Source organism: Hyaena hyaena, unplaced genomic scaffold (assembly GCF_003009895.1).
Source record: "Hyaena hyaena isolate Hyena2069 unplaced genomic scaffold, ASM300989v1 scaffold_121, whole genome shotgun sequence".
Taxonomy (NCBI): domain Eukaryota; kingdom Metazoa; phylum Chordata; class Mammalia; order Carnivora; family Hyaenidae; genus Hyaena; species Hyaena hyaena.
In genome coordinates, this window is record NW_024080753.1 from 1245673 (window position 1) to 1270605 (window position 24933).

At 44.6% G+C, this 24933-nt stretch overlaps 1 protein-coding gene across 1 annotated transcript in view; it reads right to left on the minus strand.

The window, feature by feature from the left end:
• LOC120235079 (myosin VIIA and Rab interacting protein) overlaps nt 1-24933 on the minus strand; it is a 327535-nt gene that overhangs the window by 166903 nt on the left and 135699 nt on the right. Inside the window, exon 3 of the mRNA XM_039237197.1 lies at nt 13823-14044. Within this exon, the coding sequence (XP_039093128.1) occupies nt 13823-14044 (222 nt within the window). The remainder of the gene's footprint in view (nt 1-13822; nt 14045-24933) is intronic.

Sequence of the window (24933 nt, forward strand, 5' to 3'; positions counted from 1 at the left end):
AAATTGAAGGCCTGAGGCAACCTTGCGCCGAGCAAGTCTCTCGGTGCTATTTTCCCAACAGCATTTGCTCACTTCCTGTCTCTATCACAAGTTGGTTATTCTTGCAATATTTCAAACATTTTCATCATTATTATATTTGTTATGATGATCTGAGGTCAGTGATGATGACTTGTTGAAAACTCACATGATTAGCATTTTTTAGCAATAAATATTTACTTTCAAATGTTTATTTTTGAGAGAGAGAGAGTGTGAGCGGGAGGGGTGCAAAGGATTGGAAGCAAGCTCCACGCCAACAGCAGCAAGCCTGATGGCTTGAACCCATGAACCACAAGATCATGACCTGAGCCAAAGTTTGATACTCTACAGACTGAGCCACCCAGGCGGCCCAGCAACAAGTATTTTTAAATAAAGGAATGTATATTGTTATTTTAGGCATAATGCCATCTCACACAATAGACTACAGTATAGAGTAAACATAGCTTTTATAACACTTGGGAAGCCAAAAAATTCATTTGACTCATTTTATCGTGAGACTCACTTTATTGCAGTTGTCTGGAAGCAATCCCACGGTGTCTCTGAGATGTGCCCGTGCTCTGTATTTGTTGAATTATGATGATGTTTGCGTGAGTGTTCATAATCATCTATGGCTGAGTCCACGGCATGGCTCCAGTTATTCCCAATTAATCCTCTTGTTTCTGTTAATCGAGTTAAAGAGAACCTCCAGCGAATGTTAAATGTAGAATCTATCCTGGGGCTTGAAGCTGCCACCTGTTGCCCAGATTGTGGTCCAAGACTGGCATGGGTGGAGGGACTATTTCTCTTGGCAAAGGGTATTTTAACAAGGTCTGTTAGCTCTGGATGTACTCCTCTAAAATGGTTGAAATTTGGGCATTTTTTCGACCATGTCAATGAGCAAAGTTCATGTTGGGGACACCTGCTAGACTGATCAACATTAGAAGAAAATTCTGCAAAGAACCAATGGGTTCTTAAGTTCCCGATCTGCTCTAAGGCCACAGAACGTGGCTCTCTCCATGGGATTCTGTGGTCCATAGATCTGGAGTCAATGAGGAGGAACGGTGCTACTAGCCTGTGTGACATTTTCTCAGTGGTGGTTGAGATCCCCAGATATGCGGAAGTGTGAATCGTGGTAGCCACTGATGGCTGTCATCACATCCATCTCCCCTGCACCCTGGTTAACATCCTATGAGAATGTCCCAGCATATTCAGGATGGAAATGTGCTGAAATCCAGGGGATGGGCCATGATTGGTCTAAGCTGGGGGTTAGCAAACTGTTTCTGTAAGTGGCCAGATAGTAAATATTTTTGGATCTGTGGGCCATCTGGTCCCCGTTGTAACTATTTACATCTGCCGTCATAGTTGAATGCAGTCCTAGATAACATGTACACGAATAAACATGGCTGTGTTCCAGCAAAGCTTTTTTATAAAAGCAGATAGCAGGCCAGATTTGGTCTGTGGGTTATAGTTGGCCAGCTCTTTTAAGAGTTGGAATATTAACATTTTTCATTTTTCTCCTTGAACGGACATTTCTATCTCATCTACTTCCTTTTCAGAATTTTATTTCATATCATATATTTTTAGGTTTAAATCTTACTTATCACCCTACAATCATTCTTTGTCACAGAAATATCTGTGTAATAAATTGAATTTAATAACTTTATGAGCCATTAGGCTCAAAGTGTCAAAATATGTATCTTGAATTATCAGTTCTGATTAAGACACAATTGATCAAGAACACAAATATACAGTGTCTCATAGCACATGAAAACTGTATGAAATCCAACTTTCAGTGCTCATAAATAAAGTTCTATTGGAATACCAAAAAAACCCATAAATATACTCAAATTCTTTTTTTTTTTTTTTTTTAAATATTTTTATTTATTTCTAGGATAGAGAGAGACAGCGTGAGCAAGGGAGGGTCAGAGAGAGAGGGAGACACAGACTCTGAAACAGGCTCCAGGCTCTGGGCTGGCAGTCAGCACAGAGCCCGACGCGGGGCTCGAACCCATGAACCGCGAGATCATGACCTAAGCGAAAGTCGGCGCTTAACCGACTAAGCCACCCAGGCGCCCCAAATATACTCAAATTCTGATAAATAGTAACAAAACATAAACATACATTTATTGGAAATCCATCTTGCAGTGAGATGGCTTTTTTATTGGTTCCTCTGTGCACAGATGGGTATCATTTATTATTTGAATGAGATTGTGTTCGGCACTAGTTTTAGGTCTTCTTTTTAAAAAAATTAAGCTCAGAGAAAACTCTTCCCTACAGATGGGAATGGAAGCAGTTTGGTGGTTGTTTTTTTAATAGCAATGTCCTTCAACTTTGAACCCCATCTCAGTCACATGCCAAAAATCCCATCGCAATCTACGACCCAATAGTCTTTTAGTGGCCATTCAGGTCCTCCTTCAATTTCATTGAAACTAAAAGAAACTAAAGAAGCAGAAACCACCTGAGCCACAAAAGGGGTCACTTCTCAGATGTTAGGTGTGACAACATGCTTGTATCACTCCTGGCCTTTGCCCAAACATGGGGACACCCTCATGTCCTCCTCCATTCCTGTAGATCTACTCTTCTCCTCATAGCACGTATTTTAACTAATGTCATAGCTGAAACCCTTTCTGTTTGCTATGCAACAGGGATCTTAGAAAATCAGAAACTCACAAACTCTTTTTCTTATAGGTCACACTTCGTAGTCAGGCCTGCTGATGTTGAGACACCGCATGCAAGTGTGGAAGACGGAACATGAGAGAAACAACAATATCCCCTTCTTAGTCCCATATCAGGGTGGTCACCTGCCTCTTCTCTTTCTTGGCCCAGAATTTCTATCTTGCAGCTCTGACTGCATTGTGTCTATTGTAGCGGGGCTGGTTCTTTAGGTTCTGTTTTAAACCACAGAAATGAATTCTGGATGAAATCTGTCATCTTAATGGAAAGATCTGGTAGCTTAAAGAATTAGGGGAAAGTTGAATATCCAAGACTTGAGGGGGCGGCACCAGGGATCTCAGTAATGGGAACATCACCCCTGGTCAACATTTTGTCACCTATCTTGGGATGACTCAGCTCTAACTATCCTCAATGGATATGTTGCTCATCCAAGATTCAAATTTCCAGAGAGGATCAGATTGCCATTGTTAGGGTCATGGGCCCATTTACTGACAGGGGTGGTCCATCTACCAGTTTTTCAATATCCTAAGTTTTCTTTTCTCCTTGCTTTGCCCAAATCAATGCCTGCATTACTACGGCAACCCGAGTTTCCCCACGCGTCACCAGCCCACGGGGAAACACAGACATAAGGTAATCTTAATAGCAATTCCAAAGGTACCAGTTCTGTGCTTCCTCCTGGACAAAGCAGGACATCAATCTCCACCCACAGTGTGTCTCCTTGGTGTTTTCTGGAGTTCTCGGGAAATCTGGCAGGAAGTCACTAGTGGTGCCTCCCCTTTCCAGCCCCTGCTAATGTTTAGTTGTGGAGAAGCCACTAGATTGAGGGTTTCTGCGGCCAAGCTGCTCTCCTGTGCAAATGCCAAACCACTGCCTAGCTTCCCCCAGTGCCACCAGGGCCAATAATCCTCCCCCGGATTGAGCTTCTATCCTCAAAGGAGAACGTCTCTCTCCCCAGATCTGTACCATACATTGTGCCCGAGGCTGCAGAACAACACTGTTGGGTCCCGTGTTCCGGGGTGAAAACAGCTTCTTTGTTTTGCCTGTGACCCTTCTCTCTCTGGGGCCAGGCTAGAGAATATACCAGAGGGCTCCCATTTCACTTCTCTCCATTCTACTTCCCATATCTCCCAACTGTCCTGCACATCTTGAAGGTCTCGGTATTAATCAAGATTCCCATAGAAAAAAAGAGCCAATAGGAGATTGTATCCTTCTATCTGTCTGTCTGTCCATCTATCATCTATCTATCTATCTATCTATCTATCTATCTATCTACCATCATCATCATCATCTATTGAGAGAGACATTTTAAGAAATTGGCTCATAGGACTATTGAGGCTGGCAAGTAAAAAAAAAAAAAAAATCTTTAGGGTAGACCAGCAGGCTGGAGGCTCAGGGAAGAGTGGCTGTTGCAGCTGGAGTCCACAGGCCATCTGCTGGAAGAATTCCTCCTTCTTGGGGAAATCAATCTTTTTTCTCAAAAGGCCTTCAACTCACTGGACAGGGCTCACACATCATGGAGGGTAAATTGCTTTGCTCCAAGTCTTCTGATTTAAATGTTAATCCGATCTAGAACATATCTTCACAGCGACATCTAGACTATTGTTGTTTTTTTAATGTTTATTTATTTTTGAGAGAGAGAGAAAGATCACAAGCAGGGGAGGGGCAGAGAGGGGGGGACACAGAATCTGAAACACGCTCCAGGCTCCGAGCCGTCAGCACAGAGCCCTGATGCGGGGCTTGAACTCACAAACCACAAGATCATGACCTGAGCCGAAGTCGGACGCTTAACTGACTGAGCCACCCAGGCGGCCCTCTGGACCACTGTTTGACTGAACGCCTAGGGAGCATGGCCTAGCCAAGCTGACACCTAAAATTAGCCATCATAACTCCTTATGTAAACACTCTAATAAAAACCCATGGTTGCTGGCCTAAAAATGTATCCTAAATGCTCATTGTGAATACTACAGATTTAATCAAAGCCTACTAAACTTTGTATGTGTATCAAAGTAAATCTTTCTTCTTCTTTAAAACCTATTAAAATGATGTGCTCAGAGGCCAATGGTTTACCAAAAACATCTCAAAGATTTAATTCACGCTCTTAAGCTGAAGCGTCACACAATGTCACAGTCTATATTTTCCCTAAAAATGCAGACTTTCAGAGATTTGGTCAGTCATTCACTGGATACAGCACCCACTCAACCCTGATGGCCCAGACAGGATACACGTTAGAGTGACACACCTCAGGTAAGTGGGACGGTGAGGAGCCCAAAGTGCCAAAGGGAAGGGAGTGCCACGCGGCGGCGTGGGCTGAGGCCACCATACCCTTCCTCCTTCCCTGATGTTCACGCCCGCGTCTCAGTCTGTCCTCACCGCTATGGCTGTACAGGAAGCACAAATGTGAAGTTCAAGAGGAACCGAAATCTTCACTATCCCTTGTACCCCGTATGGGAGCACAGGCTGCCGACTGCTCTTGCAGACTTAAAAGCAGGGTCCAGGTGGCTGGCTGGGCAAGGAGGCCTGCCGGGCGGCTGAAGGAGAGGGGCCCAGACGCCGTATTCCTGGGGAGACTGCAAGAACACTCCTGAACTTGAGACTGACAAAGTGACCTTGGCTAGCCACTTGGTCTTCCACGTTTCAGACCTCTCTGCCTCTAAAACGGGGCTAATCTCTTGCCGTCTCACAGAGTTCCTGTAAGAGTTACATGAACCAATTCAGCTGAAAAGGCAAAGTCAATCTCATGCCCATAGCAGGCATTCTTTTTTTTTTTTTTTTTTTTTACAAATAGTTTATTGTCAAATTAGTTTCCACCTAACACCCAGTGCTCATCCCCACAAGTGCCCTCCTCCATGCCCATCCCCCCCTCCCCCCCACATCCATCAGTCCTCAGTTTTTGTCAGCATTCAAGAGTCTCTCATGGTTTGCTTCTCTCCCTTTCCCCCACCATTTCCCCCCTTCTTCTCCCCCTTGTTCCTCCGTCAAGTTCCTCCTAGTCCTCCTATACGTGCACACATATGATATTTGTCCTTCTCTGCCTGACTTATTTCGCTCAGCATAACACCCTCAAGGTCCATCCATGTAGCTACACATGGCCAGATTTCATTGTTTCTCATTACCATGTAGTATTCCATGGTATAGATAAACCACATCTTCTTGATCCATTCGTCTGTTGATGGACACTTAGGCTCTTTCCATGTTTTAGCTATTGTGGAGAGTGCTGCTATGAACATTGGGGTACATGTGCTCCTATGCCTCAGCATTTCTGTATCCCTTGGGTAAATTCCTAGCAGTGCTATTGCTGGGTCATAAGGGAGTTCTATTGTTAGTTTCCTGAGGAACCTCCACACTGTTTTCCAGAGGGGCTGTACCAGTTTACATTCCCACCAACAGTGTAGGAGGGTGCCCGTTTCTCCACATCCTCGCCAGCATCTAGAGTTCTCTGATTTGCTCATTTTAGCCACTCTGACTGGCGTGAGGTGGTATCTCAGTGTGGTTTTGATTTGTATTTCCCTGATGAGGAGGGATGCTGAGCATCGTTTCATGTGTCTGTTGGCCATCTGGATGTCCTCTTTGGAGAAGTGTCTGTTCATGTCTTCTGCCCATTTCTTCACTGGGTTGTTTGTTTTTCGGGCGTGTAGTTTGGTGAGTTCCTTATAGATTCTGGATATTAACCCTTTATCTGATATGTCATTTGCAACTATCTTTTCCCATTCCGTTGGTTGCCTATTAATTTTCTGGGTTGTTTCCTTGGCTGTGCAGAAGCTTTTAATCTTGATGAGGTCCCAACAGTTTATTTTTGCTCTTGATTCCCTTGCTTTTGGGGATGTGTCAAGTAAGAAGTTGCTGCGGTGGAGGTCAAGGAGGTTGTTTCCTGCTTTCTCCTCTAGGGTGTTGATAGTTTCCTGTCTCACGTTCAGGTCCTTTATCCATTTTGAGTTGATTTTTGTGCATGGTGTGAGAAAATGATCTAGTTTCATTCTTCTGCATGTTGCTGTCCAGTTCTCCCAACACCATCTGTTAAAAAGGCTGTCTTTTTTCCATTGGATATTCTTTCCTGCTTTGTCAAAGATCAGTTGGCTGTATACTTTTGGGTCCACTTCTGAGTTCTCAATTCTGTTCCATTGGTCTATGTGTCTGTTTTTGTGCCAATACCATACTGTCTTGAGGATGACAGCTTTGTAGTAGAGGCTGAAGTCTGGGATGGTGATACCTCCCGTTTTGGTTTTATTTTTCAGTATTACTTTGGCTATTCGGGGTCTTTTGTGGTTCCATACAAATTTTTGGATAGTTTGTTCTAGTTTTGAGAAGTATGCTGGTGCAATTTTGATTGGAATTGCATTGAATGTGTAGAGTGCTTTAGGTAGTAATGACATCTTAACTATATTTATTCTTCCTATCCATGAGCATGGAATGTTTTTCCATTTCTTTGTGTCTTCTTCAATTTCCTTCATAAGTTTTCTATAGTTTTCATCATACAGATCTCTTGTATCCTTGGTTAGGTTTATTCCGAGGTATTTTATGGTTTTTTGTGCAATTGTGAATGGGATCAGTTTCTTGATTTCTCTTTCTGTTGCTTCATTGTTGGTGTATAAAAATGCAACCGATTTCTGTACGTTGATTTTGTACCCACACAGCAGGCATTCTTGACATATTTGTGCTATTTCATCTATTCATAGTAAAAACCAGTGGCCAGAATTTAGATGCTTAGCTTTCACCGGGGACCATTTACAGTTTTCCAAATTCCCAACTGCCTCATGACTCAGGTCACCCCGACAAGGACTAGTCTTAGTGCTACAGTCATCTGTTATAGTCAGGCTGACATCTGCAACCTAAAGTGCCTGTTATTTGGGCCTTCAAAATACAAGTCCCCCTGGATGGTCCCATTTCCCTGGGAAGCTGGGTGGCCTAGCTCTGGGCAGAAGGCAGGGCACTGTGGCGGGGACAGCAACACTGAGGTGATGGGGGACAGGATTTGGAACGGGAAGGAGAGAAAGAGGCACATCCCTGATTTCATGCTTGTTTTATGTACTCCTGGTTAGAAAAGCACACGTGTCAAATGTGGGCAATTTGGAACCTAACTGGAAAACAGAGGCAAGAGAAAAGTTATTTGTCCATACGTTATCTCCCAAAGCCAATGCTAATGGCACTGACGGTGTGTTCCCTTTCAGTCTTTTTTGTTTATTATACAGTGATTATATTGTACACACATTTTTCATTATAGTTTTTTAAAAAATGTTTATGTATTTTTGAGAGAGAAAGAGAGCATAAGCGGGGGAAGGCTGGGGGCAGGGACAGAGGATCTGAAGCGGGCTCTGTGATGACAGCAGAAAGCCCGATGCGGGACTCGAACTCCCGAAATACAAGATCATGATCTGAGCTGAAGTCGGATGCTTAACCGATGGAGCCATACAGGTGCCTCTGATTGCAGTTTTTTAAAATAATGTTTTAATGTAAGAATTTACCCATGCTATACACACTACCTTAAAAGCCTCATCATATTCTATCAAGTTGAATATGCCCTAATTTACTTCCACTGTTCTGCTGGTGGACATTTAGATTACTTCTGTTTTTGTGTTACAAATAATTCAGCACATCTCATTTTTGTGCAGTATTAAAAAATACTACAGCTTCTCTTTAGTTATGGGTTTTCAAAAATAAATGACTGGGTTCAAGGGCTTGCACATGCAAAAGGCTCTTGATACATGTTGGTAAAAGGTTATGCCCATTTTGGTTGCACCAGCAATCGATGAGGGTCTCTTTTTGAGTCTACCCTTGTGAACACTGAGTAGAATGATAAAAAAAAAAAAAAAAAACCCACCAATTTAATGAGGAAAAGAGAACTACTTAAAGCATAAACCTCTATCCCCTTGCATTCTAGTGAGGTTCAATATTTTCCCAAATATTTGCTCTCTTGTGAATGTCCTTATCCCACAGTGAGAATTTTTAATATTACTGTATTTTCCTTAGGGATATTGCAAATCCACTGGAGTATCTCTAAAACACACTGTGGAGTTTATACAAAAGGGCAGTAATGCTGAATCATGTGGACTGTGTGACTCCCGAAGGAATAACTGATCAGATAGAAGTAAAGGATATTCAGCGCCAAGTGAAAAGAAATGAAGCCTTAAGTTGTCTCAGAAAAACCAAAACAAATGACACAGGCATAATGAGGAGATGTGTTTTGATTTCAATTCCAAGGATAATTTTTTTTCTTATTCCCTTACAATAGTCTCCCAAAATTATCTGTGTTAAAGATAATAGCACAAAGTGACAAAAATCAGAAAGAACAATTTTTATAATGAAGCAAAGAACTAAGAAGCCAATTTGTTCCCAAGGAAAATAAGAGTGTTGTTCTTGAATCAATATGACCGCAAATGACAATGGCTGGTAAGTGAGGTCTGGGCTCACTCTGAAAGTTTTGTTTCCTCCAGAAGTTCTGAAAATGCAACTACTAGACATCCTTACTTTTAGCGTTTGGATAAATCGACACAAGAAGTTGTTGAGAAGGTAAATTTACATTTACAGATGACAGAGGGAATGATTCAGTAGTATCCCACTGGCTCTATAAGCTCCCAAACAAGTAATCAATCCATCATTCATTCTACAGTAAATTCATCTAATGTTTGTTAATTTCCCAAAGTTAAAAATTCTAAACTGACAACAAAAATGGATTTTAATGCAAGACATATGGAGCAAAAGAACTGACGATGAGCTAACCAGCTGATCATAATTACAGCAATGACCATTAGAAGGGAATTTTCATTTGAAATTAAAATATTTTTACTGTAATAAATAACCAAACAGGACACTAGGACATGAGACAAAAAAGAAGAAAGCCGAATTGACAGATTCCGCCATTCTTACCAAGCCTAGACACGATCTGCGACCTCCCTGATGCACCCTACATTTCTAATCCAACACCGCAGACAGGCTCAGGTGCCCGACACAGTCATTTATTTCTGATGCAATTTGTTAATTTTTTGCGTGAATGTCTACCCTAGATCCCTAGCTCTTTAATGTTTTGTGGACCAGAATTCATATTATTAGAATCATTCATGGGTCCATATGCATATGGTAGCCGCTGGATAAACAGCTCGAAATTAAACCAATGCAGCAAAAATGGGATTAATTTACACAGGAAGGGAAAAGCACGTCACGGCCAGTGGGCAGTGAATTATGGGTCTAAATGTGGCCTCGCAAAAGTGGTCCCCTCTGCAATGTCACAGAGCTGCTATCAACCATTTTGCTGAGATTACGCGCGCGCGCGCACACACACACACAATGTGTTCATAGATTCTGACATGACAGTGGTTTTGGTTTTAAAACATCTAACTGCTTGACTACGAATCTACTGGAAGAATATCCAAAATAAAATAAATCACTTCTAAACCAAGAGGTAAAGTTCAGACTGCATTAGGAGCAGAGAAGCCAACGAACAACATGGAGGGAGGCACGGTGCCCTCAGTGCCATCCCCCGGCCAGACACCAGCTTCTGCCAGGTAAAATCTGGATTTGAAGTCTCAGCAAATCTCTTGTAAACTATTTTTATTTCCCTGTTTCAAGAAAATGGACAGGCTTTAAAAGCTGTTACTAATGAGAGAACTTCAAGCCACAGTCACCCTTAAATGCCTCCCATGAGGAATCTGGCTGGCTGTGTCCGTTGGTGAGGAGTCACACGGCTTGTGAGTCCTGTGAGTCCATCAGTAAAATAAACTCTTCTGAACCATCCTTCAGATTATAAAAAAGACTGTCAGCTCATAGGTCATACATCTGAGGTGCTCTGACCCAGACATCTCTAACACATTGGGCCTTAGAGAAATTTCTAGAAGCAAAAGTCTGCCACATGTATCATGGATTTTTTTTTTCCCTAGACAGGTTCCTAGGATGAACTTGAATAAAATGGAACAAGCTCCACTTTTTCATCTCTTCTGATTTCAGACAATATTATTACAATCGTAAGACTCCCAGAAATGTCCCCAGATGACATCATACAAGATTAAAATAGCAAAATTCCCACCTTCTCCTCAGGACCCTCTTCCTGCCAACTTTGATTAAATGAGCGTGGGTGTGCTCTGTCTACGCTAGACACACACTGAATGTGGGGGACTTCTCAGTAACCCCTTCCTTCTTTAAAAAGCTAATGGAGCAAATTTACATTAGTTTTTTGGATATCTTTTGAGGTATCCTTCTACAAATGGTTCTTTATCTTCTGATGGTCTTCTTTTGAGACTCAGGGAGTAGCCATGCAATGCTGACAAGAAAATGATGCAAGACTGGGGTCCCCTGAGCCTCCCGCCTTCTCATCAGGTGGCTAGAAATGTAAAATGGAAATTTAAACTATAGGCTTATGAACCATTTGCTGCCCATTTATGGCTTATTTTTCAATATCTTACTCTTCCTTGAGACAACCTGGTATAAATGAAACAGCACAGCATTCAATCAGAAGGCTGGCTCTGGAGGCAAGGTCCTTCCATTTATAAGTCGTATGATCCGAGGTAGCATACTACTCACTCAGCATGACTGCTGATTGGTGAAAGCAATGCGCCATTCAACTGGAACCAGTAACAGACCCGTACACACAACTCGGGTGCATGTGGGGTTGAAAGGCTGTGATTGCGTGTTTGATTGCTATCAGCTGTTTAGTAAATTTGGAGAGTCTTCTGATCCACCGAGAAGAGGAAAAGAGGAAAATGGAAAAGAAACAAGATCGTGCAGGAACTCATTTCCTTCTGTCTGGGGGTGGTAATACACTGAAGGACAGTGAAGAACAGCATCCTTTGATGACTGCTAGAGTCTCGATGATTTGAATTTCAACGATGCCACAACCTCCGGGGGATCAAACCTGAACTCTTCACCTAAGCTGACCTAACTCTGCACGCCACCGCCAAGAGTGGTCTGTTCCGGGCCCTCTCCACCCCTCGTGGGATCTCTTTTGCTCATGGGACACCCTGGCCAAGAACGCCCTGTGATTCCTCGTCCCCATGTGAGTACCATCTTGGGCCCCTTGTTTTCCAGAAAAAGAATGCCCCAGAACTCTCTGGTCCCTTCTCTTTAAAATTCCTGAAGCCTCATTTGTATCATGCACTTGACTGTTTGGGAACACTGTCCTGTTCTGTTACTCGGCCCACAAAGATATGTGTGCCTTCTACATGCCGGGCTCTGTGCTCCCAGTGGGGCCGAAGGTCTGTTACTAACATGCGAGCAGCACAGTGGTGCCCTGGCAGATGTCTGGGTCCAATGCCGTGTAAGACCCACCCGGCTTGCTGGGTGCACAGTTGTGACGTTGGGCCACACCACACTCTTCCACTCCTTATTGCCATCACCTCCTGGCCTGCTCGTTCCTCCTCCTCACTCAAGAAGATTGCGTCACGTGGATCACCTCCATACTTCTGCCATCAACCTGGCCGCTTTGGACCCACGTGCACTTGCCTTTTAGTCCCACGGCTTCCTCAGCTAGACCTCAAGCCCCTATGGCCATGTTCACCATCCAATGGATCCACTTAGGAAGCCACTAATTCAAATATCTTTTCCCCTACACAAAATTTCCTTTGCTAAATACCCCCATGGCCACAGTTCTTCACCTTCACCACGTACTCCTAGCTGACGGACCTCTTCATTTTCTTCCCACCATTGAAGCTCCTTTCTGTCTTTCCTTCCTTCACTAACCAGGTTGGTCTATAATTTTAATTTCTACATTTTAAATATCTTAAACCCCTTATCCCTGCATCTGTCCCAAAGCCCTGAAGTCCCAACCCCCCCACACCTGCCCAATCCAGGAAGAGCCCGACCGTGTATTTTCCTCATGTCTACATATGTGAGGTTGAGCAGGGCTGGAGCAAAACACGCAACGAGATGATTGGAAGGGCACAAATCGGTGATTAGAGCCCAGCTCCAAAGCCTGGGTCTCCAACTTCTCTAATGTCCATTGCACACAATCTCTTCCAACATCCACCTCTCCTGTTACCAGCACTTGACCTTAACCCAACTTCACTGAGAAAGGAAGACACAGAATGCATCTCTTTGCATCCTCCCCTCCCAAGCAGAGGTTCACTGACAATTAAGTCTCCTTCTCTTTCTTGCCACAACGCTTCTCCTCCTCCTACCAAGGAGCTGCTATACGGAGACTTGGATGGATTCCTTGCTCTGAAAGTCAAATGCAGAACCTGGCCAGCACCCCGCCCTGGATCATGAGTGCTCAACAGACCACATTTGCTTCGGTTGGTATCTCTAGTATCTCTTTAGAGCTCAGATGCGGATTTCCTGGGGATCCCAAGGGCGCTTAGCAGTCATCCCCATCAACTAGCTTTACGGGAAAATGCTGGGACTTGGTATGTTACAGGATGTAAGTGAACTAACGACGCAGGAGGAAAGAAGGAAGAGGGGCAGGAGGCAGGTGCTCCTGTGTGTGTTCGTGGGACGGGCCAGCCTCCATCTTGCTCACAGCGAGGCATTATGATGGAGGCAATGGATACGAATGGGCTTTGCAGGTGCTGGGACCAGCAAAGACTGAAGAATTCCAAAGCACAAACACCAGACACTGGCTTATCAGACTTCTCAGTTTCCCAATACTCAATGTATCGAAGATACCCTGAGGGAGAATAAAAATCTGTGTGTCCATGAGACTCCACACCAGCCATTTCCTTCACATGGAGACCCTCATCCCCACCCTCCTTTCACGTGACTAATGCTTTTTCCTCTTTTACCATCCTGCCTTGAATTCTTGCTTTCTGGGAAGCTCTCTCCAAACCCTAGAGTTAGCAGATCCTCGCTCGGTGCCCCCGCAGCCGAACGGGGGACGGGTCAGTCCTGTAGCACCGCACACTAGGACCCACACTCCTGCGTTCACCGGCCCCCTCAGCCATTTGCCTGACCCACCGTCCGTTCCCGCGCCCAGCATGATTCCTAAGAGTCCAGCACGCGTTGGTGCAATGAATGAATGAAAGGTTGAGACCACACAAGCGTCGCGCTCCCTCGTTCTCCTGTGTCCCTGAAGGACACGCGGTGTCCCGCACACCTCGGTGATCTCTTGACCATGTGTGGTCAGGACTGTACTGACCAGCCGGCCGCGGCTGCTCCTACCTGGCTGAAGAAGGCAGTGCCACCAGCGGACCCCGGAAGAGTCCACTCGGCCACTCACCTGGCCTGCTGGCAGACGCAGCAGATCCACACCTTCTCGTGCTTCTGGAAGGAGCAGCAGCTCTTGCAGATGTTGAACTTACAGTCGGCACACCTGCGCTTGGTGTTGACCAGGAAGGTGAAGGGCGAGCAGCAGCGCATGCAGCAGTGGTCCACGAACTTCTGGTGCTTCGAGAGGATGCTGCACTTGCTGCCTTCCTCCGCCAGCTTCTGCTTCATCTCGCTGCGCAAGTGGGAGGAGAAGAGAAACAGCACATCGGTCAGGACGCCCTCTCCCAAAAGCACCCACCCGGGCCTCCCACAGGCCCCGCCACCACGGCCGATCTCCCCTCGCAACGATGAACTCCAAAGACCAATCGCTTGACATGCTACCCAGAGAGGAGCCCTACTGGTGGATTAATTTCTGGGCACTTCTGTGTGCCATGTTTTCCACGAGAAGGGGTAGGAGCCTTATTATGTATATTTCAGACAATAGATTGAGATACAAATTATTATAAAACGAAGCACATCCTTGAAAACGAAAACCTTTAACTTAATTAATGCCTTTTTAAAGGAGCAGGAGATCATCTGTGCTAAAACATTAATCCTCACAACAGCCCTGCTGGGAATGTGATAAATGCAGCCCTGGTCCTATTTAACCTCCCCGGAAACGAAAGCACCCAGGGATTTTAAAAGCTTTCAAATCAATGTAAGTCAATAAAGATTCTCTGGGTGATGGGCAAATCCCAAGCACTGCTGATTCAGAACCGGATCAAAGACAATCCTTTCTTCCAAAGAGCAAACGGTCATACTGGGCACACAGCCAGCCGTATTAATGCCAAACACCACACTGCGTGCGTTTCTCTCTACAGTCCGGGAGAAGGAAGGAGAAACCCTGAGGGGCACGGATGCCCCCAAACTGGCCGGGTTACCTAGGGAAAAACTGACGAAGTAACCAAGGTACCCTGAGCTGGCAAATTTGAGCTGTTTCCCTGCTACAAAAATGGATACCACAAACAGTAAGAGCAAAATACCTAATTTTTCCAACCCCCGCCTCATCCGTGATTGTGCATTCCAGAGAAATCTATGACGTGTGTGGCAAATACTTCTCATCTTTCACTCGTCTTTTCCACGTGCCATATGGTATCTTTCATCGTTTAGAAGTACTTCATTTTTCTATAGTTAAACTTGTCAGTCAAATAGCCCCCACAGTGGGCTGAATGGTGGCCCCAAAAAGGTATGTCCATGCTCTCACCACCATAGCTTGAAATGCTTCCTGATTTGGGAAAAAGGGTGTTTAGTGATGGAATTAGGTTAACGATATCAAGGCGTTATCTCCCTGGTTTACCCTGGTGGGTGGAGAAGCCACTGGGAAGATGGGGTTCACGTCCTCAACCGTCTTGGCCTCCAGGCTCCCTCCCCAGGCCCACCACCAGCCACGATGCTGTCCATCTGTGCAGAGCCCGGCTTCCTCCTGTGACTTCCATGGCCCACCTGACCCGAAGCAAATTCTCAAAATCCCTGGCCTAAATGGTGAACAATGGCTGCGGGCCCTTGCCTGACACATGAGAGGTGGCAGTAAATTAACCAGGACACAGGTAAGCAGAAAGGAAGAATACCAGAATTACCTGTATTCTACTACTCGGAGCCGTCTTTAGGTTGGCCACCGTCTCTCCCTTCTCCTTCCTCTTCTCCCCAGCCCCCTCTCCTCCTGTTGCCTCTCTCTCCCTCCTCTGCCTTCTTGTCTTGAAATATTATATACACTGTTTTGATCTTGAAGTCTAGGAAACCATCTCTTTTGTTTAGATTTTCAAGAATGTTGGCATAAAGTGGTTCACAGATTTCTCTCACAACTTTAAGACTTCCGCTGTATTTGTAATCATGTCTCCTTTTCTTTCCGAACATTGTTTATCTGGCCCTAAGCTCTGCTGCCCTTTGATCAGTAAGCTGTGAGGTTTATTTATTTTATTAATTTAAATGGAGGACTAGCATTTGGTTGTCGATGTTCCTTATTGATTTTCTACTGCAATAAAGTCTAGTCTTACCTTTATTACTTCTCCCTTCTACTGGTTTTGAGTTTGCTCTATTCTTTTCTTTATTGAAGTACAATTAAAATACAATATTATGTTAGCTTCAGGTGTACAATATAGCGATTCATGTACATTACTCACTGCTCATCATGATAAGTGTGCTCTTAATCTCCTTCACCCATTTCATCCATCCCCCCCTTCCTTCTGGTAATCATCAGTTTGTTCACTATAGTTAAGAGTCTATGTTTTGTTTCTCTTTTTCCTTTGTTTGTGTCTTAAATTCTACATATAAGTGAAATCATATGGTATTTGTTTTTCTGACTGACTTACTTCATTCACCATTCCACTTTCTAGATCCATCTATGTCGTCGCAAATGGCAAGATCTCATTCTTTTTACGGCTGAGTAATATTCCATTGTGTGTATATACCACATCTTCTTTATCCATTCATCTATCAATAGACACCTGGGCTGCTTCCATATCTTGGCTTTTATAAATAATGCTGCAAAAAACAGAAGGGTGCATCTATCTTTTCAAAGTAGTGTTTTTGTTTTCTTGGGGTAAATACCCAGTAGTGGGATCAGTGGGACGTGGGGTATTTCTATTTTTAAGTTTTTGAGGAAGCTTTATACTGTTTTCCACAGTGGCTGCACCAGTTTGCATTCCCACCAACAGCGCATGAGGGTTCCTTTTTCTCCACATCCTCACCGACACTTATTTCTTGCCTTTTTGATTCCAGCCATTTGGGCAGGTGTAAGGTGAGACCTCATGGTTTTGATTTGCATTTCCTTGATGATTAGTGATGTTGAGCATCTTTTTGTGTGTCTGTTGGCCATGCGTGTGCTTTCTTTGGAAAAATGTCTACTCAGGCTTCCGCCCATTTTTACATGCAGAAATCGATTTTGGATTATTTGTTTTGGGGAGTGTTGTGTTCTTAACTTCTTTCTGGAGTTTGGGTATTAACCCCTTATTGGCTATATCTACCATTTGTAAATGCCTTCTCTCAATTGTGTAGGTTGCCTTTTTGTTTTACTGACGATTTCCTTTGCTGTGCAGAAGCTTTTTGTTTTGATGCAGTCTCATCTTTTTGGCTCCACTGCCTACGGTGGCATATTTAGAGAAATGTTTCCATGGCTAGTATCAAAGGAATTATTGCTTGTGCTCTCTTCTAAGAATTTTGTGATTCCAGGTCTCACATTTAGATCTTTAATCCATTTCGAGTTTATTTTTGTATTAGCATGAGACAGTGGTACAGTTTCATTCTTTCGCATGTAGCTGTCCAGTTTTCCCAGCACCACTTATTGAAGATACTGTCTTTTCTGCACTGCCTATTCTTTGCCTCCTTGGTTGTAGATTAATAGACCATATAAGAGTGGGCTTATTTCTGGATTTCTCGTCTGTTCCACTGATCTACGGGTCTACTTTTGTGCCAATACCACACTGTTTTCAATACCACAGCTTTGCCTTAATCTACAATTGTGATACCTCTAGCTTTACAAGAGTACTTCGGCTATTTGGGGTCTTCTGTGGTTCCATAAAAATTTTAGGATCATTTGTTCCAGTTCTGTGAAAACTGTTGCTGGTATTTTGATAGGAATTGCATTAGACCTGTAGATTTCTTTGGGTAGTATGGACATTTTAACAATATTGATTCTTCCAATCCATGAGCATGGAATATTTTTGCATTTGTGTTGCCTTCAATTTCTTTCATCAGTGCTTTGAAGTTATCACCTCCTTGGTTACGTTTATTCTTAGATATTTTATTATTTTTGGTACAACTGTAAATGGGATTGTTTGTTAATTTCTCATCCTGCTACTTCATTACTACTGTGTAGAAACGCAATAAATTTCTGTATATAATTTTGTATCCTGCAACTTTACTGCATTCATTTAGCAATTCTAGTAGGTTTTTTTTTTGTAGTCTTTAGGGTTTTCTCTATACAGTTTTTTCCTAACTTAAAAAAAGTAAAACACACTTACTTTTAATAATTTTTAATGTTTACTTATTTATTGTTGAGAGAGAGGGAGTGAGTGAGCACGTGAACAGGAGAGGGGCAGAGGGAGAGAGAGAGAAAAGTCCAAGCAGGCTCCACACTGTCAGCAGAGCCCGACATGTGGCTTGAACTCATGAACCATAAGATCATGATCTGAGCTGAAATAAGAGCTGGACACTCAACTGACTGACCACCCAGGTGCCCCTAAAGCACACTTATCTTTAATATTTATTCTTTCCTAATATATGCACTTAAGGCTATAAAACTGTCTACATATCCCTTTTGCTGCACCCCACAGGTTTTCAATGAGAACATTTTTTTTTTTTTTGAGAGAGAGAGAGAGAGGAAGGGAGGGAGTTCATGAGCAGGGGAGGGGCAGAGGGAGAGAGAAGAAGGAGGAGGAGGAGGAGAAGGAGGAAGGAGGAAGAAGAAGAAGAAGAAGGAGAAGAGGAAGAAGAAGAAGAAAAAGGGGAGGAGGAGGAAGAGGAAGAGGAAGAAGAAGAAGGGGAGGAGGAGGAAGAGGAAGAGGAAGAAGAAGAAGAAGAAGAAAGCAAGAGAGAGAGAGAGAGAGAGAGAGGGAGGGAGGGAGGAAGAGAGAATATTAAGCAGACTCCATGCTCAGCACAGAGCCTGATGTGGGGCTCAGTCTCACAACCATAAGATCATGACCTGAGCTAAAACCAAGAGTCAGACGCTTAACTACCCAGGAGCCCCCAGAACATTTTTACTGTCATTCAGTCTTACAGATTTGATAATTCTCAGGTTTAAAATGTTCAAATATGTGGCTTTTATTATTATCACTTTGAGGGAGGCCCTCTCCAGCCCAGCTTACTTCTCCCATGGTGCACCTGTCCTGTGCAAGGGTCATGTCCGTGCACCTGCTTTCCGAGGCATCACAGAGAGATCACTGATTCCAGACCAGCTTCATCGTCGCTCCTCAGCTTGCAGAATCCTGTGCCACGTGAGTAATAAGATCCGGATTTTCAATCCCCTGTGCACTGCAGGATTGGGACTTTGAGCTTTGATTTCTTATGGGAGACTTCTTTTCTTCAACCCAGGGGTCTAGGCAAAAGTCACCTGCCTTATAGTTCCCCTAAGCCAGTGCCCCCCTCATGGAGAGTGAGACCCTGCTGAACGTTATACATGTGTCTCATTTCCATCTGCTCGTCCTCCAAAGGCTCAAGCCAATCTCCTGCCCCCATACAGAAATTAACGCTGTAGCCCAGCCGTCTGAGCGTATAGCCCCTGCCTTCCCTTCCGACTAGGCTGACCACTCTGGCTTTACTTCTCTTCCCTTCCACCCCCTGGGAGTGTCTCTTTGTTACTTTTCCCCGACTTAAGAAAAGTTGATATATACGCCACATGCCGTAATATTTACTCCTTAAATTGTACAACTGAGTGGTTTTTAATACATTCACAAAGTTGTGTAACCATCAGTACTCTCTAATTCTGGAACATCTTCCTTATCCTTGAAAGAAACCCCATACCAATCAAGCAGCCCCTCCCCAGGGAAAGCCCCCCCACCCAGCCCCTGCCAACTACTTGTCTACTTCCTGTTACTATGGATTTGCCTGTTCTGGACATTTCACATACATGAAATCATTCCATATGTGGTCTTTTGTCTGGCTTCTTTCTTTGCACATTTTCAAGGTTCATTTATATTGTAGCATGTATCAGCACATTGTTCCTTTTTACTGCCAAATAATATTCTATTTATGGATATGCCATATTTTATTTAGTCATTCATCAACTGACAGACCTCTGGGCTGTTTCTACCTTTTGGCTATTACAAACAATGCTGCTATGAACATTCACGTGCAAGTTTCTGTGCGAACGCGCATTTGGAATTCCAGGAGTGTAATTACTCGGTCATATAGTAATGCTATGCTGAAGCCTTTAAGACAGCAGACAGCCTTCCAAATGCCTACATCATCTGACATCACCACCAGCAGCACATGAAGGTTCCAGTTTCTCCACATCCTCATCAACACTTACTATCGTCTGTCTTTTGAATGACAGCCATCCTAGAGAATGTGAGGTGGAATCGCGTTGTGCTTTTGATTGCATTTCCCTAATGACAAATAACGTGGAATGCTTCTTCATGTACTTATTGGCCAGTGGCACATCTTCTCTGGAGAAAAGTTTATTCAAACCTCTGCCCACTTTAAAATTAGATTATTGGGGCAGCAGCTGGGTGGCTGTTGGTTGAGCATCCGATTCTTGGTTTCGTCTCAGGTCACGATCTCACGGTTCATGAGTTTGAGTCCTGCATCGGGCTCTGTGCTGATAGTGCGAAGCCTGCTTGGGATTCTCTCTTTCCCTTTCTCTCTCCCCTTCCCCCACTTGCACTCTGTCTCTCTCAAAAATAAATAAAACTTAAAAAATAAAAAAATTTTAAAAACTAATGTTTTTTTTAATTGTAAGAGTTCTCTATGTATTCTGGATAGAAGTCCCTTTACCACATAGGTGATTTGCAAATATTTTCTCTTTCTTGTGTTAAATCTTCTATTTTATTAGTGTTTTTTGGACAGGGAAGGACTGCGCTAGCTCATCCTACCTTCATACTGCGCTGGACATTTATGCCTGCTTTCAGAACTTCATTTTTCACTTAACAACAATGCATCATACACATCTCAGGAGTGTGTGCAGGTCAATTTTCAGGTTGGCTTAGACACACACCAGTGTATGAGCAGACCAACTGCTCTGCGTGACAGTGCCTGACACTTACTTGTTGCTTAAGCACCAGGCAGCAAGAGGAGGCTGAATCCAGAATGAGAAGGGGAGGTGCATCAGGCCAGCTGATCAGTTATACTTGGCTGACCAAAGTATTTACAAGGAGACAGGACAGAGCTTTGTTTTTCCCTTAAGGCATAAAGATGTTCTCCAGGCTCTCAGATTTAGAGCAGAGGATGAGCTGAGTCACTGACAGCTCTGACATCTATAAACATAAGAAGAGCCTTAGCAATTGACCGGCTTCTATTGATATTTCAGAGACACTAAACTAATTGGGATAAAACATCCAGGAAGGAAAGTCTTGGGGGATCAAGAGAGCTCCGTGCGGTCAATCCAACAGATCACTCGAGCTTTGTGAGTTTTATTTCCTGATACACAGGGATGCAAAGTCCAATGGCATTTTAAAACGGAGTATCTAATAATAAAACTGTACCAAACCCTCCAGGATGTGTTCCTAGCAAATGGAGTGTCTTGAACCAGAGGCTGAGTGGAGGAGTCGCATGTCCTTTTCCAGACCCATCTCTTGTTTATCGGATTCTATGCCTTGCAGCACCTCACGGAGAAAGACATTGAATAGAATTACACAGGACAACTTAGAGCGGCTGGCTGCAGAATCACCTAAGAATCATGCAGACCAGCTGCCTGCCTTCTAATGTCCTGGGAAGGACCAGGCTCCAAATGGTCAGCCATGTGGGAAAGCGGGACGGGTTTAGAGTCAGAGGCGAGAGGGCATAGCTGAGCTCAGTCACTTACCAAACAGCCCCATCCCTTGAGTGACAATAATAATCTCTGCTTTCTAGAGCTGCCTAAAAATTTTAAACAAGCAAAGCAACAATATGCAAATACTAGTTATTCATTTGGCTTAGCAAGAAATCCAGTGGTCTGAGCATCTGCAACATTGAATCACACGGGTTTGTATGGCAAGAAGGTTCCTGAGCTCGTATCTGGACAAGAAGGCTCAGTCTTACTTGTTGCTTGCGCACTGAGTGATAGTGGGTGTGAAGTGGCATCTCACCGTGGTTTTGAGTTGCATCTTCCAAACGACTAAGGACGTTGACCAAGGTTAGTGTGGCTTTTAGCAATGGCGTCTAACACCTGGTCTAGCCCCCTCCTGACCACAGTGGACATCTAAAAAGCCTATCAACATCTCATGGTTTCTTGGTCCACTGCCAGGCCAACTCTGATTGGTTGGTAGTAGGTGAAGCACCATGTGTTAAGAGGAACACAGGCTCCGTGGAGCTAGACAATCATGATAAGTTAGCTGTGTCTGCCACAGGTGTGGCAGGGAGAAGTGATGGCATATGTCACCTGTTTGCTATCAAAGAGACAGTGTTCCGATCCACAGCTAGGAGCCACCACTTCATGGTCACGGACACTATTGCTTAGAGCGCCAATTATTCACTAGATCCACACTTACTGAGCACCTACTATTCCAGGCCCTAGGAATAGAAAAAAAGCAAAACATCTTGCCTCACTTCATGAAACATGTCCGTGCCTGCTGGGGCTGGCTGGACTCTGCCAATGGGAGGCATTTGTGTGAGGCTGGAAGGTGGGAGGGAGACGCCATTTTTCTGTTTTCTGTTACAGTAGAGGCAGGTGACCGTGGGTGCATGTGGCTCCTTGGTCCCTTCTTGGCGGTGGGGACTCCTTCAGCAGCAAGGTGGCTGCAGCTGCGACTCCCTCAAGTGCAGGCCTGCGGGATCTGAGGTGCACTTTTTCTCTTTTCTCGACCCAGCCCTAAAGGTAGAAGCAGCTCCTATGCTTACTGGCCTCTGGGGACCACCACCTTCTTCCTGTTGCTTGAGGAGCCCCCCCAATATTTTGTAGCCAATTCCCGAATTTAAGAACCTCTGTACGAAACATTAAGAGGGCTTCTGTTTCGATGGGACCCTGACTGATACATCTTCAGAGAGTGGAAGTCACATGCTGTCATATCCAGAGAGTTTTCTGAAGTCCCCCTTCCGTTGGACCTCCCTGACATGGGCTCCTTGACCGCCCTGCTCACTGGCTACGGATCCTCTCTCCAGATTCACTCATGCTTCATTACGTGCTCCCCCGTGAGCCCGTGTGCAACACAGATGACGGTGCCTGCGCTGCTGGTCCTCACACCTGTGCTGCCCTCTGGTCTCCTAAGCTTCAGATTAGTGTTTGGAGCAGCCAGGCTCTCTGGGTCGCCACCTTACGTGGGACTGGACTCCAACTGTCTAACATTATAGTTCTTATTTCCATCCCCAGGTACCTCCCCAGAGAGCACTAACTTCGATCCCGAGGCCCCCCTGGAACCCTAAGAGCCATCCCCACTCTTCCCTTTTCCTTATTTTTGCCTGTAACTGCACCCCAAATCCTATCTGTTTTGCCGGCACAACACCCCTTGGACACGTTTCCCCTTCGCTGGGGCCCCCAGCGTGAGCAGCCCGCGCCGCTGCGAAGGACACTACCCGAGCCCCTGCAACAGTACAGGAGAGGGGCCGGCCGCGAAAACACACAGCTGCCCTTCACCGCTGCTTAGCAAGGCGCGGTGACGACTTCCGACCGCACGGCGCTCCTCTGAGCTGCAAAGACCAGTCCGTCCCTACGCTGGCTGGTGCTCCATCCCCCACGTGCTGTGTCGCCCCCCCACCTGACCGCCACACTTCTCCTTTTCCTTCCAGACCCGCATCTCGTGTCGCCTTCTCGACCGCGTTCCCAGCTCTGCCTGGCATGACTAGCACTTTGGGGCTCACGATCTCATGGCACTCCCCACACTGAATGTCAATCGTTTGTTCATGTCCCTTCTACAGGACAACGAGGTCCTCAGAGGGGAGGGCAGGTGGCCTCCTTCCTCCCCGGCATGGAAGGCCCGGCCCGGATTGCATGTTTCAGCGTCTATTCTTTCTTTCCAAGCATGTTGGGCCCCTGGGCTGTGGAGTACAGGAAAGTGAGAGCCCTGGCCAGGTGAATATAAAAACCTCCGAACAATCAACTGCTTAGGCTTCCGCCCTTATGGAGAAGCCATATGCAAAGCAACCAAATGCTTGAGCCTCTCTTCCTTTGCATCTGGAAACTCTGATCATGCAGAGCAAGACCTTCTGCTCGCCACAATTTACCAAAGATAAAGCACCCTAGGAAAGTGAAAAGAAGAATGTGAAACACATATAATGAGGGAACGGATAGGATTCTTCTTTTTTATTTCTGAATAAGAGAGGACATTTCAGAATCTGGAAGGTTTTTATTCATCATTCAAATACATGCAAATAAAAGTTTCTGTGTGGCGGAGCACAGGCACCCCTTCTGGAGCAGGTCAGGCCACGGCATCCGCAGACACAGAGCCTTCTTCCCTGGAGAATGTGCTTCCTGCCATTGGGCGAGTTGATAGAGATCTGACCTTGAGCAAGATGACTCTCCTCTGAGAGGTGGGTCTGTCATCACTCTCCAGGCTGTTGTGAATGAGACCGAAATGGTCCAAACTTCATTCTCTCACTTACCTGGGACAGACACAGGCTCAGAGGGTCTCTACATTGCAGGCCATCGTGCGTATTCTGACATTTACCGCATCCTGCATTGTATGTGAACACCTATTTCAATTCTATGAATATCTGATTTCTCCATCTAGAAGTCACTGTACAGGTCAGCCTGTGGGCAGATGGCAAATTTCACTGGCGATGTGGCAGAGATGTTAAGGCACTTACCCCCCAACGCTCATGCACAGCTGAGTCTCCTGACCAGGAACTCTCCCTTCTTACTACATAGTGAACTACCTTCTCCAAATCTGAACACAGAAAGGAAACTATTGGAAAACTTACAGAAATATCTTGTAAAGCCTCTTATTGTATTTCTTAGACCCAAACTTAAGACAGGAAGCCATCAAAATCCTGGAGAACAGACAACAACCTCTTTGACCTTGGCCGCAAGACCTTTTACTCGACACATCTCCAAAGGCAAGGGAAGCAAAAGCAAAAATGAACTATGGGATTTTATCAAGATAAAAAGCTTTTGCACAGCGAAGGAAACAATCAGCAAAACTAAAAGGTGACCGACAGATTGCGGGAAGGTATTTGCAAATAACCTATCAGATAAAGGGTTAGTATCTATACTAACTAAAGAGTTAGTATCAAAAATCTATAAAAAACTTATCAAATTCAACATCCAAAAAACAAATAATCCAGTGAAGAAATGCGCAGAAGACATGAATAGACACTTCTCCAAAGAAGACATCCAGATGGCTAAAAGACACATGAAAAAATGCTCATCACTCATCATCAGGGAAATACAGATCAAAACCACAGTGAGATACTACCTCACACCTGTCAGATGGCTAAAATTAACAACTCAGGCAACAAAAGGTGTTGGCAAGGATGTGGAGAAAAAGATCTCTTTTGCACTGCTGGGGGGAATAC